General features: G+C 35.8%; 1 protein-coding gene across 10 annotated transcripts in view; it reads right to left on the bottom strand.

The window, feature by feature from the left end:
• LARP4 (La ribonucleoprotein 4) overlaps positions 1-13,411 on the bottom strand; it is a gene marked incomplete at both ends in the record, with an annotated part of 45,114 nt that extends 31,703 nt beyond the window's left edge. For 4 of the 10 annotated variants that reach the window (XM_079715673.1, XM_079715677.1, XM_079715678.1 and 1 more), the window contains 7 exons: positions 2,884-2,937; positions 3,711-3,821; positions 4,702-4,805; positions 6,255-6,391; positions 9,653-9,728; positions 12,497-12,642; positions 13,263-13,411. In XM_079715673.1, coding sequence (XP_079571799.1) covers positions 2,884-2,937; positions 3,711-3,821; positions 4,702-4,805; positions 6,255-6,391; positions 9,653-9,728; positions 12,497-12,626 — 612 coding nt within the window. Of the gene's footprint in view, positions 1-2,883; positions 2,938-3,710; positions 3,822-4,701; positions 4,806-6,254; positions 6,392-9,652; positions 9,729-12,496; positions 12,669-13,262 lie in introns of those variants that run through there. The other 6 variants (XM_079715672.1, XM_079715676.1, XM_079715674.1 and 3 more) reach the window with 5 other exon arrangements.
• Positions 13,412-14,009: the final 598 nt, after the last annotated feature.

Genomic DNA, 14,009 nt, shown 5'->3' with positions numbered 1-14,009 from the left:
AAAAATGGAACTCCTATAGGATCCAGCAATTTCACTTCTGGGTATTTACCCAAGGAAATCAAAACTACTAATTCCAAAAGATACATGCACCCTTATATTCACTGCAGCATTATTTACAACAGCCAAGATATGGAAGCAACCTAAGTCCCCATCAGTAGATGAATGGATAAAGAAGATGTGATATATATACACAGTGGAGTATTATTCAGCCATAAAAAAAGAAATCTTGCCATTTGCGACAACATGGATGGATCTAGAGGGTAATTATGCTAAGTGAGGAAAGACAGAGAAAAGCAAATACCACATGATCTCACTTATATGTGGAAACTAAAAAATAAAACAGACAAAACAAAATGAAAACAGACTCATAGATACAGAGAACATATGGCTAGTTGCCCGAGGGGAGGGGGTTGTGGGGCAGGTAAATAGGTGAATGGAATTAAGAGGTACAAGGCTCCAGTTATACAATAAATAAGCCATGGGGATGTAATATACAGCATAAAGAATATGGTCAGGGACTTCCCTGCTGGCCCAGTGGTTAAGACTCCACGCTCCCAATGCAGGGGGCCTGGGTCTGATCCCTGGTCGGGGAACTAGATCCCGCACGCGTGCCGCCAACTAAGAGTCCGCATGTCACAATGAAGATCCCGCGTGCCCCAACTAAGAGCCAGCACAGCCAAAATAAATGAATGAATGAATGAATAAATATTTTTTAAAAAGAATATGGTCAAATAATATTGTATTAACTTTGCATGGGGACAGATGGTTACTAGACTTAACACGGTGATCATTTCATAATGCATGCAAATGTCAAATCACTATGTAGTATACCTGAAATGAACATAATATTGTACATCGACATTATTTCAATTAAAAGGAAAGGCTAATATTATAAAACCCTTAGAAGAACACATAGGGGAAACATTTCATGATCTTGGATTTGGCAACGATTTATGAAGTATGGCAACGAAAGCACAGATAACAACAAAAAAATTAACTGGACTTCATAAAAATTAAAAGCTTTTGTGCCTCAAAGACACTTCAAGAGAGTAAAAAAGATAACCCACAAAATGGGAGAAAATATTTGCAGATCATATATCTGACAAGAGTTTAATATCCAGAATATATAAAGATCTGGTACAGCTCAACAACAAAACAAATAACCCAATTAAAAAAATGGTCAAAGGACTTGAACAGACATTTCTCCAAAAAAGGCATACAAATGGCAAAGAAGCACATGAAAAGATGCCCGATATCATGTGTCACTAGGAAAATGAAACACAAAACCATAATGAGATACCACTTTCTACCCATTAGGATGAGGGCTTTATCCAAAAAGCAAAAATAACAAGTGTTGTTAGGATGTAGAAAAATTTGAATCCTCCTCCATTGCTGGTGGGAATGTAAAAGGATACAACTGCTTTGGAAAACAGTTATGCACTCCTCAATATGTTAAACATAGAATTATCATATTACCCAGTAATTCCTAGTATATACCCAAAAGAGTTGAAAGCAAGGACTCAGATAGTTGTGCAGCATTATTCACAATAATCCAAAGATGGAAGCAACCCAAGCATCCTTCAATAGATAATGAATAAACAAAATGTGGTATATACATACAATGGAATATTATTCAGCCAATAAAAAGTCATTAAGTTCTGACACATGCTCCACATAGATGAAGCTGGAAAACATTATGCTAAGTGAAATAAGCCAGATACAAAAGGACAAATATTGCATGATTCCATTTATATGTGGTATCTAAAATGGGTAAATTCAGAAAGACAGAGACTAGAAGGGAAGTTACCAGCAGCTGGGAAGAATGGGAAGTTATGGTTTCATGGGTATAGAGTTTCTGGGGATGCTGCAAAGTTCTGGAAATAAATACCGGTGATGGTTGTACAGTAATGTGAATGTACTAAACGCCACTGGGTTAGTTGTACACTTAAAAATGGTAAATTGTATGTATGCATATTTTACCACAATAAAAAAAGCTTTTAGAGAAAGCATATGTTACAAATTATTTGTAAACAAGAGCAACAACTTAATAATTAAATCATGGAACAATATTAAATGTATACCTGAAACAATGGTGAATGAAAAGATCTATTATGAGAAAAGAATAGGCGTGTATATACTATACATTTCCATTTACGTAAAGACAGAAAGAAAATTCCTAGATGGGTGCAAAAAAAACTGCTCTTTCTCATCACCTCTAGGGAAAATGACTGGAGGAATCTGGGACAGGGAGATTTAATTAACTTATTTACTATAAATCATTTGACTTTCTTACCACATACAGGTATTACTTTCACACTTAAAATAATGTGGAGAATGGACTGTAAGGAGGGGAAAGCTGAAGGCCTAACAGCTAAAAGGCTATTCCAATTGCTCAAGCCTAAACAATGGTAGTAATGATTGAAAGAAGTTTTGAAGGCAGATTTCATGGGATGTGAGAACAGATTAGACATGTAAACTGTGAGCAAGTGTCATCAACGACAATTTCCAGGTTCCCAAATGGCTGAGTATTAATGCAGTGATGCAGTTAATTGAAATGAAAGTACTGAGAATGTTTTCCACCTTTGTTACTAAAAAATTATTCCTGCTCCTAAGAGCAGGATTGAGATCTATGATTATCTTACATGTTGTCAATCAGCATCTAACTTAAACTTCATGCTGTCTGAAGTTATACTTCTAGAAGAAACTGCTGTTTAGAAAGTATTCTGACATTCTATCACTAATTTCCTGAAATAGCATTTCATATGAGCCAGAAATTTCTTTAAAATCATTATGGGTTTTATAAAATGTTATTCATCTTTGTTTGTTAATAGACAGACAACAAAAACCTTCTTGTCTCATGATGGACTAACAAATGTTTCTTACCATGATTGGCTTGCCCTGAAATGTCTTAACTTCTTCTCTTAAGTATTTAAAAGCCTGTTAACAAAGCAGGAAGGAACTTTCATTAGCATTCAAACATTTCATTAAAGCCATCATTATTCTATCAAGAGAGTTTTGGTAATTGCAACTATCTCTAAACTAAACAATAAAAAATTCTGAAGGTGATCCCATTATGCAGGTGACAGGGAATGAAAAAGCAAAAATTTAAGACCTCAGCTACAGTTCACATTTATTGTATATTAAACTACTATGGATTACTACTTGACACACACTCACAAAATTCAAAACAGACCCAAAATATCACTACATATCAATTTTTAAATGGGTTCAGAGGGCCTTCTAAGATGAATTAAAAAAAAAATCAGTAAGAGGTTTTAAAATGCTATTATATAAATTTTTGTTTCAAAGAAATATTACTTTTCTTATCTTTAAATAGGCCATGATAACAATTAAGAGTAAAATCATTATGTCAAAATACCAAGAATCAGAACAGAAGTTATATATATTGCGGGCCTACTATGTAACAGAAATACTAACTACTGAGTACATGGTCTCTGATCCCCATGTTAATTTAAAAATTGTGTTAATTTTTTTACTGATAGGAAACAAACTGTTCTTAAATTGAAACAGAAAAAGCTTTAAGAAGATCATCAAAAAGGAAACCAATTAATAAGCAAAACCAAAAAGGTGAGTAAGGTTCTCCAAAGTCTTTACAAACATTACTGTAAGCACACATTTTTCTCAGTTAAAATATACACTACTTCTTTTATCACCAGGACTTGAAATCAGAAGAAAAGTTTTCTTCTCACCTGCTGTGCATCTGTGTCTGACTGGAAAGTGATATACCAGTTGCTATTGTGTGCAAATTCACAGCTTATCACCTTGGGGCAGTTTTCATTTTTAAACAAAGCTTTTACTTCCTAAAAAAGAAAATCTTCAGTTAACTCTAAAAATATATCAAAAATGGGCATTTTTTTTCCTCTTCATGTCTTTTGGTCTTTTCTATTTCTTTACTTAGTAACTGTTTATGCCTTCTGCCCATTTTTCTGTTCAGTAGAATTATACTCTGAAACAAGAACATGCATAGTTATAGTGCAAATTTTGTGCATGATTTAGGGATGGAAGCTTATTTTATAATCAGCAAAACTGAAGTATTATTTCAATCCTAGTGGCAAGCTAAATTCTGCTTAAGAGTAAAATCTTTCCAGTCCTGTCATTGTCCAAAAAAAAAGGTGGGGGTGGGTGGGGGGACTGTCCTACATTAACATTTTCTAGGTGCTAAGTATTTTTACGCATTTTCATTTAATCCAAATGCTCTGTCTACAACAGTCACAGACATGAACTGTGCACAGATATCGTGTTTTTCGTAACTGATTTAATTAAAAACTAAAATTCAAAAAAATACATGGATTTAGAAAAAGATGATTATCAAAACTCAGAGGGACTTCCCTGGTGGCACAGTGGTTAAGAATCTGCCTGCCATTGCAGGGGACATGGGTTCGAGCCCTGGTCCGGGAAGATCCCACATGCTGCAGAGCAACTAAGCCCGTGTGCCACAACTACTGAAGCCTGCACGTCTAGAGCCTGTGCTCCACAATAAGAGAAGCCACCACAATGAGAAGCACATGCACCAAAACGAAAAGTAGCCCCCGCTCGCCGCAACCAGAGAAAGCCCGCACGCAGCAACAAAGACCCAATGCAGCCAAAAAAATAAACAAAAATAAATAAATCTATTAAAAATTACTGAAAAATAAAATAAACAGTTAAGAATATTTAGCTTTAACAATGCTAATGATTTACCTCTACTGGTGTTGTTTCAGGAATCTCTCTAAGAATTACAATACAACGCTTATGACTTGGTCTCACTTTCTCGCCCTTCTCATCAACTTGCACCATGGGAGAGGCTGAAATTTTAAAGAAGTTTCATTCAAAAGTGTAAAAATAGTGATATTAATAATTCCACTAAAAAACTATTCATTTCAATTTCCAACTGAATAAATTAGCAGAGGCTAACATTTAAAAAAAATTAAGTTGTAGAATCAAAGATTACAGTTACAATAAAATATCTTGAGATTGATATGCAAAGAACATTGTCCAATGTTACTCATTGCACAAATACTCAGAGTACTTATTTTGTGACGTGGCAGTGTTGGAGTTGAAAAGAAGCCTTTAAGGAGTATACAATATTTATATCTCATAGGGCACTTCCCTGTATACAATTACCAAATTCTTTATTTCAAGTAAAATCAATGTACTGCATTAGCCAAACACTACTCTGGGGAATGTAATGAGCTTTGATATGTGAAAAAATTCTCCTTAAAATTAAAGTCTGAGAATTATATATAAATGATTACAATCTTTCTTTCAGATGCTGGTTTTGAGTTAATATAGAATGAAGGTAGTACCACAAGCCAAAACTTTTATTTCTAGTCCCTTCAAAGGATAATATGTCACATCTTCCTGTGCAGGTAAGTAGAGAGAATAAAAGTAGTTGTTAAGGAAGAAGGCCTGTGTATAAGTGCTAGGTTTCAGCCCTTGGAGGTAGGAGATTCTGTCTCTTGGCAAATTCTTTAAATGTTGACAAGACTGGGTCATTTTAAGATCTGGTCAAACCAGATCAAGACTGGTTTGACCTGTACAAACTGATCAAAGATTTCATAAATGTTTTTATGCCTCTGACAATGGAAATCCCTACTCCACTGGACTTGCTTTATTTAACTTTCAAACATTTCAACAAATTTCAAAAAAAAAGTGAAGATCCACCTTTACTCAAGGAGTTAACAAAACCTGTATAAGAGAGGTTACCAAGAAATGCTGATATAAGACACAAACACCACTAAAAATTCTTAAGCCTCAATCTAAAATATAAATTCTTTACCAAACTTTAGAGCAGTGTTTGTCAAACTGCAGGTCGCAACTCTTTTAATAGGTTGTGAAAACAATTTTATAATAAAAGAAATGAACTCATTTCAAGCATTTAGTATTAATCTACTATTAACATTTCAGTTGTGTGTATGTAGTGTATGTGTGTATTGGGTTGTGATATAAAGTTTACTTATGTCCAAAAGTTTGAAATAGATTGCTTTACAGGGTGTGATAATGACACATATAGCTTTCTAATAGCCCAGAAAACAGAGGTTTAATTGCTTATACTTGAGTAAATGAGTATCAAGATGAACAACCAAGGTACAGAACTGATATACAAGCTATATATGTAACAGTCAGTAAAAATAGATAATTAGCACAGAATAGCAAAAAATATGGAGTTAAAAACAATTTCCTGCATGATCAGAAGTCAAAAGAATATTTAATCTTTGATTTTAAAAGTAAGCTAAAAGGTACGATTTACATACATCTCAACACTTCAAGAATTAGGTCAGGGTCTGTGGTCAGCTTTTTTATTTCTTCCATGTTGGCAACTGTCCAAATTGGGATGAACTGATCACTGTCCATTTGAGATATCAGGTAAAGATCCTTTGACAAATTTTCTCTGAAAGGAATAAGAGAAGCAACAGTCCTATAAAACAAACAAGCCTTAAAAAGCACCTAAAGAAAAGAGATGCCTTATTCACTTTTGTCACTAAACCTAGGAAAACAAAATTATGCTATCAGAAATAACACAGTGAACTATGAAAATACGTAATATACAACAGATATATTCTAACAACTTCTGGAAAGTTTCTGAATCCCCAAATACATTGGGCCCAACAGTTTTGAACAAGGAATTTTATGAAATTATACTGATGTGGAAAGAGGCTTAATATTAAAGTATATTACAAAATATTACATACAGTTTTGTTCCGTCTTATAAATACCTTATCACTGACGTTAGAATATGCATATGGAGAAAATTGTAATGTAAACCATGAGCTGGATCATGGAGGATTTTTAGTTTCTTAATGTTTGCATTTTTTAATAGGTATGTTTGACTTTTTATTTAAATTTAAATAATAAAGTTAAAATAATAAATATAAAACATTTTAAATTAAGGCAAAAGATTAAGATACATTTTTTAAAAAAGAAGATACAAATGCTCTATCTTACACATAAAATCTTGTTCAACAAACTGAAGGAGAATCAAATTCATATCTTGTTATTTACATCAAACCTTTGAAGCAGTCTGGTTATAAACAGCTAGAAATCTTTGCTTAAAAGCCACCTTCTCAGGGCTTCCTTGGTGGCGCAGTGGTTAAGAATCCCCCTGCTAATGCAGGGATCACGGTTCGAGCCCTGATTCGGGAAGATCCTACATGCCGCGGAGCAACTAAGCCCATGTGCCACAACTACTGAGCCTGCACTCTGGAACCCACAAACCACAACTACTGAGTCCGCGTGCCACAACTACTGAAGCCTGGGTGCCTAGAGCCCGTGCTCCGCAATAAGAGAAGCCACCGCAATGAGAAGCCTGCACACTGCAACAAAGAGTAGCCCCCGCTCGCCGCAACTAGAGAAAGCCTGCGCACAGCAAGGAAGACCCCAAAATAAAATAATTTATTTATTAAAAAAAAAAGGAACATACTAATCAACCAGATATTCTTTAAGAACTTGAAAATAAGACAACTATAAACATAATATTTGCACAACTAAAAGGCTGTAGCCTAAATCAACTCAGACTTTCAGCCAGTCTCTCCTTACAAAACAGTATGACACACCCTTAAAGAAACTACCTTGTCAGAAGTAAGTCAAATTAATAGATATATAACATTGAGGATTATGACTAATACCTAATATGTTCATGACTAATACCTAATATGTCTTAGTGGCAATTTTACTGAGCTACAAATGGCAACCGCCCGGCTGGTTTGAACTGTATCGTAGTTCTGAGTAGGATGTGATAGATCATGATAAGCCAGAGCTCATGCTGCAACAACTAAAAAAGCTTGGACAGATTACAGAAATATCATGTTTTTGGAGATAAAAACTGTAGAAGCTACAAGGACAAAATGAAATTCCAGAAAGATAATCTTTCTTTTCCAAGGATATCTGCAAATCCTGGACCACAAAGAAACTAGTAGAGCTTTATTTTAGGCAGTTGCACAAGACTGGTATTATGAATTGGAAACTAAAGGAGCCCCCAATACACAGCTGATTTTCCTCCATATGACATTTACTGCATTCTAAGGAGGAAGATGGAAGGCTGGGACCCTGAAAGATGGAAGGCTGAAAAAGCAGAGTAAAATCTTCGTGGTCTTGTGGAAGTCCCAGTAGAAGAAGGAACCTTGCATCAAACCTAAGACAGGTCTCCCTGACAAGACATTTGCCAGATTTTGAAGCTGTACAGGGTAAAAGGCTAAAGAGCTCATCTCAAACCTCTGAAGAACAGAACAAAATTTCCCTTGGTGTTTCACGACTGAGGTAACAGAAAACTGCCAACTTCTAAATCAAAAGCCTAAGAAGGTCCTGCCTAAGGAACAGAGATAAGTCAGAGGTCGATTGAGTCTAATTAAAGTGGCTGCTCAGCCCTGACTCAGCTCAATCCTTAACTGGATTGAAGAAATCAATCTGCTTCTGCTTACCAGAAGAAAGCTCAAACCTTGTCTAGAGAGAAAAATTATGGCACTGCAGCTTTCTAGTTTCTTTTATATGTAGTGCCCAGCATATGTAGTGTCCAAATTATAATCAAAATTTATAAGACATGCAAAAAGCCAGGAAATTGTGACAATCCAGAGGAAAAAAACCTCAGAAATATAACCAGACATACAAATGATCCAGTTAGTAGGCAAAGATTTTAAAATAACTATGACAAGTATGGGAGACAAAATGAATTGCATCATAGGCACAACTGACTAGAAGGGTCTTGTTTTCATAAAACTAGGGCCTGTACTAAACTATAAAGGCAAAGAAGAAAAAGGTGGAGAAGAAAAGGGAGATATTCAGGATGAAAAATCAATTAAAACTGAGCCAAGACTGGATTATATGTAAGGAAATAAAGAAGTCTATGATAAAATCCAGGTTTCTACCTTAAAAAACTGGTTTACTGGTCCTCCTCCGAAAAACAGAAGGCATTACATTTGCACGCATATCCAAACTTCTGTTTATTTTGGAAGGGGTAGTTCTATATACTGAAGGTTTATACATCTAAGCTATAAATATACCTAAATAATTCTTAACTCTTATCTGTAAATAAGATACCTTGAAATGTTTACCTGAAGGAACTCTTTATTTAATAGAAGAAACAGGTAATATAAATTCTATACCCATCCACATATCTTATTAAAAATAACTCTATGCTCAAAAATTACAAGAGCAGGGCTTCCCTGGTGGCGCAGTGGTTGAGAGTCCGCCTGCCAATGCAGGGAATACGGGTTTATGCCCCGGTCCGGGAAGATCCCACATGCCGCGGAGCGGCTGGGCCCGTGAGCCATGGCCACTGAGCCTGCGCGTCCGGAGCCTGTGCTCCGCAACGGGAGAGGCCACAACAGTGAGAGGCCCGCGTACCAAAAAAAAAAAAAAAAAAAAAAGATTACAAGAGCAAACTACTAAAAACATAAAGAGAACCCTAAAAATGAAAATGATTATAGGAAAAATATCCAAGAGAAATTTCATTATCTTTATACTGGGACTAGACCCTTTACATAACCAACTGGAGACCACATCTTTAAATCTAGTTAAGAAATATACTGAAGAATGATACCAAAATACATCACCAAGGGAAATTAAAATCACTTTTCCATTCTATTCATAGGTATTTCACATCTACTAATCAAACAATTCAAAAAGGAAAAAGGTCAATTAAAAAATGATAGTGTACCGTGAGAAACAGAATTCTAATTGTTTCTTCAAACACTCTTTTAGTTCTTCTGTAGAAATTGCTGAGTTGCTTTCTCCTGATGGTAGAAAACAAGAGGGGAAAAGTTAATACCTAATTACCATAGGTAGTAAACTTTACATATTGTTTTCAGAGTAAGCCACAAAGTATGCAAATTAAAATCAAATTAAAATCACCAGAAACTGTATTTTTATTCTTTTGAGAATTCAGATACACAAGGTCTACCTTTTAACCTATATATTCTTCTTTCTTTAGACAGATTTCATATCAGTTTTTGTTTTTTTGCGGTACGCGGGCCTCTCACTGTTGTAGCCTCTCCCGTTGCGGAGCACAGGCTCCGGACGCACAGGCTCAGCGGCCATGGCTCACGGGCCCAGCTGCTCCGCAGCATGTGGGATCTTCCCGGACCGAGGCACGAACCCGTGTCCCCTGCATCGGCAGGCGGATCTCAACCACTGCGCCACCAGGGAAGCCCTCATATCAGTTTTTAAATTACATATTTTATCAAGTAATTAACAAATCATCGGTAATACTAAAAGCACTTGGATACCATACTGTAAAACATTACCCTAAATACTTAAAAAAAATGTGATAACTACTTATTCCTTTAATGAAAACTCAAAGAACAAAAGTAATAGTGGGGCTTCCCTGGTGGCACAGTGGTTGGGAGTCTGCCTGCCGATGCAGGGACACAGGTTCGTGCCTCGGTCCGGGAAGATCCCACATGCCGCGGAGCGGCTGGGCCCGTGAGCCATGGCCGCTGAGCCTGTGCGTCTGGAGCCTGTGCTCCGCAACGGGAGAGGCCACAACAGTGAGAGGCCCGCGTACCGCAAAAAAAAAAAAAAAAAAAAAAAAAGTAATAGTAATCTAGGGGCTTCCCTGGTGGCGCAGTGGTTAAGAATCCGCCTGCCAATGCAGGGAACACGGGTTTGAGCCCTGGTCCGGGAAGATCCCACATGCCGTGGGGCAACTAAGCCTGTGCACCACAACTGAGCCTGTGCTTTAGAGCCCGTGAGCCACAACTACTGAGCCCACAAGCCACAACTACTGAGCCCTCAAGCCACAACTACTGAGCCCGTGAGACACAACTACTGAAGCCTGTGCGCCTAGAACCTGTGCTCTGCAACGAGAGAAGCCACTGCAGTGAGAAGCCCACGTGCTGCAACTAGAGAAAGCTCACACACAGCAACGAAGACCCAACGCAGCCAAAAAAACAAATAAAAATAAATAAATTTATATACATAAACCAAAGTAACAGTAATCTAAATTTGAAGACAGGAACTACACAAAGTGGGATATATATATGGCTCCACATGTGTACTATCGGTAGTAAATCTGATGTTAGTCACACTCCTTAAACTTCTATCTCTTAACAGACTTGTTGCCAAGGGGGAGGTGGGGTAGGGGAGGGATGGATTGAGAGTTTGGGGTTAGTAGATGCAAACTATTATACAAAGAATGGACAAATAAGGTCCTACTGTATAGCACAGGGAACTATATTCAATATTCTGTGATAAAACATAATGGAAAAGAATATAAAAAAGAACGTGTGTGTGTGTGTGTGTGTGTGTGTTTATTACTGAATCCCTTTGCTGTACAGCAGAAATTAACACATTGTAAATCAACTATATTTCAATTTAAAAAAACCCACTTCTATCTCTTAATACTCTTTTCATTGCTTAATTTTAGAGCACTATATTTTCCTGTAAAGATAAATTTTGTGCATGATTTTACCACTACTTTGTCTTACTACTCAAGATTCAAAATGATATTAGATATTAAATTAATTTCATTAAAAATGAAGAAAGAAGCATTCTATTCCTATGTAGTATATGCAACCCTTCTAATACAAAATTCATCCACCCAAATGCTGGCTAAATGAATAACTTCATTTAAGCTTTCAGTGTTATTACAGCAAACTTTTTAAAATACCAACTGGTTGCCAATTCACTAAAACCAACTATAAGTTCAAAGTAGCCAGTGGATAGGTATATTATAACAAGGAGGGAGCAAAACCTAACCACCTTAAATTATTATATGGAAATACCACCCCATTCTACTTCAGAAATCAACTTACAGGCTGACTGACCTTAGAAATCGAATCCAGATATGTATAATAAATAAACTGAGAACAAAGGTTTATAAACCTTGACTAATGCCAGGGAACTAAGCAGTGACAGAAATGCCTACTCCCTATTATACTTATTTTCCAAAGAGACCCTTTAGAACTTAGAAAAATAAAGTTAGGTAATCAGGTTCTATAGTCTATCTTTAGTTTCTTTTAAATTTCATCCATTTTAAGTCCAAGCAATTAGTAATCCATGCTAATTAAATGAATGTGAAAAAAAACATATCTCACAAGTTGAACTGTAGTAGAACTATGATATAACACAACCTTTTTCTCAAAATTAATCCCTGCAATCTCACATTTATAAATGCATTTCACACTGACAAAAGTGATGGGAAAATTGACAGAACTTGCGTTGATCCCAACTAATAGATCAAGAAACTTGAACTCTGAAAGATTGTAATTTAGGTCTCTTTTTTAACTATATTGACTATTTTTTCCTTTCATCTTTAATTTCACACTTTCCTTTAATAAGACCTTTAAAATAAACATTCTTTTTAAATTACAATGTTCATGTTTGGCCATTTGAAAACAGTATTTATAAAAGTCACCTAATATTTCATTAACATAAACCTCTTTTCAAATAATAAAATAGACCAATTAATGCCATGTTTACTAGAATAATGATAAACAGACTGGAGGGGGAAAAAGACTAGCATACTGCATTCTCATTTTACCAATAAAACCATAAAGTTTACCAGAAACATCATATATTTGGTAACTCAGATCTTCTGGTCCCAAAATCATTCCATCAGTTGATTCCTCAATGCCTGTAGTAGTTCTTGTGGTTTCACAAGATGAATACATTATTTCATACTCCTTACACATATCATCTGCAGGTTCTCTATTACCTGTATTAAAGAAAACATACTAGAAGTGAATAGTAATTCTCTAAAATCCTATCTTTAGGCACTCTGGGCACAAAAAGATATTAAAGAATTCTAGCAATTGGGAAAATATCCACGAGATTTTAAGTAAGAGTCCAAAGGAGGTAAGTTTGACCATTATGGATAAGCTAAAATGATTAACAATAGCTTAAACTTACATAGTACTATCTATGTATAAGACAGCTTCATGTATTTTATTCACTTAATTCTCAGAAAAACCAATGCCAAAATTAATTGCTATTGTTAATGTTTTACAGATGAAGGCAGCAAGCATGGAGAGGTTAAGTCATTTGCCTAAGATCAAACAGTAAGTAGCATTGGCAATGATGGTAGATCAAAACTAATTTAAAAATACCATATTGTACATGGGTTAAATGCTGAACCCAAAGATACAGCTACTGTCTGAAATTAGTGACAATCCATTCGTACTGGAAATAAACGAGAATGGTATACAAACTACATGTTAAACATTTACAAATATATTTTACCAAATAATCAAAGAATGTATTAAAAGTTCTATAAACTGGTTTGGACGTATGTTTAACCAAAATGTGATTCAATCTGATGAAATATTTACGACTTACCCTCAGGATGAGACCCTGATGTGGCTGCTGTTTCATGCCAAGAGCTTTCAGTTCCATGAGTTACTGGAGTGGCATCAGTATTTCCTGGAGGTATTTCTTGCCATACTTTGGCATTAGGATTTAAGCCAGTTCCTTTAGATGTTACCTGCTAAATATTAAAAGGATCCATTTGTTAATTTTAAAAGTCAGTGCCGGGCTTCCCTGGTGGCACAGTGGTTGAGAGTCCGCCTGCCGATGCAGGGGACACGGGTTTGTGCCCCGGTCCAGGAAGATCCCACATGCCACAGAGCGGCTAGGCCCGTAAGCCATGGCCGCTGAGCCTGCGCGTCCGGAGCCTGTGCTCCGCAGCAGGAGAGGCCACAACAGTGAGAGGCCCGCGTACCGCAAAAAGAAAAAAAAAAAAAAAAAACAAAATTCAGTGCATTAAAATTATAAATTTAGACAAAACTTTTCCATTACTTAAATGTGAAGAAAATCCCCAAAAATATTATGTAATTAATAATAAATATTAAATAAACAATATTTTAAAGTTTTTGGCTCAACTTGAAAATATAAACCTTTTTAAGCAGATGAACTTGAAATGTTTATATGTAAAATTTAGCTACCTATACAATAAAAACATATTTTTATAAAATACTATTAATATAGAAATACTGCTTTACCCCAACCTACTTGCAAGTATTGTAAAATTTATTAAAACTATTCACATACCTTTGATGTTAGTTTGTGTTTGAGTACCT

The sequence above is a fragment of the Hyperoodon ampullatus genome (assembly GCF_949752795.1).
Source record: "Hyperoodon ampullatus genome assembly, chromosome: 11".
Classification (NCBI taxonomy): Eukaryota; Metazoa; Chordata; class Mammalia; order Artiodactyla; family Ziphiidae; genus Hyperoodon; species Hyperoodon ampullatus.
Note: the sequence above shows the minus strand (reverse complement) of the source record. Positions and strands in the feature narration are given on the sequence as shown.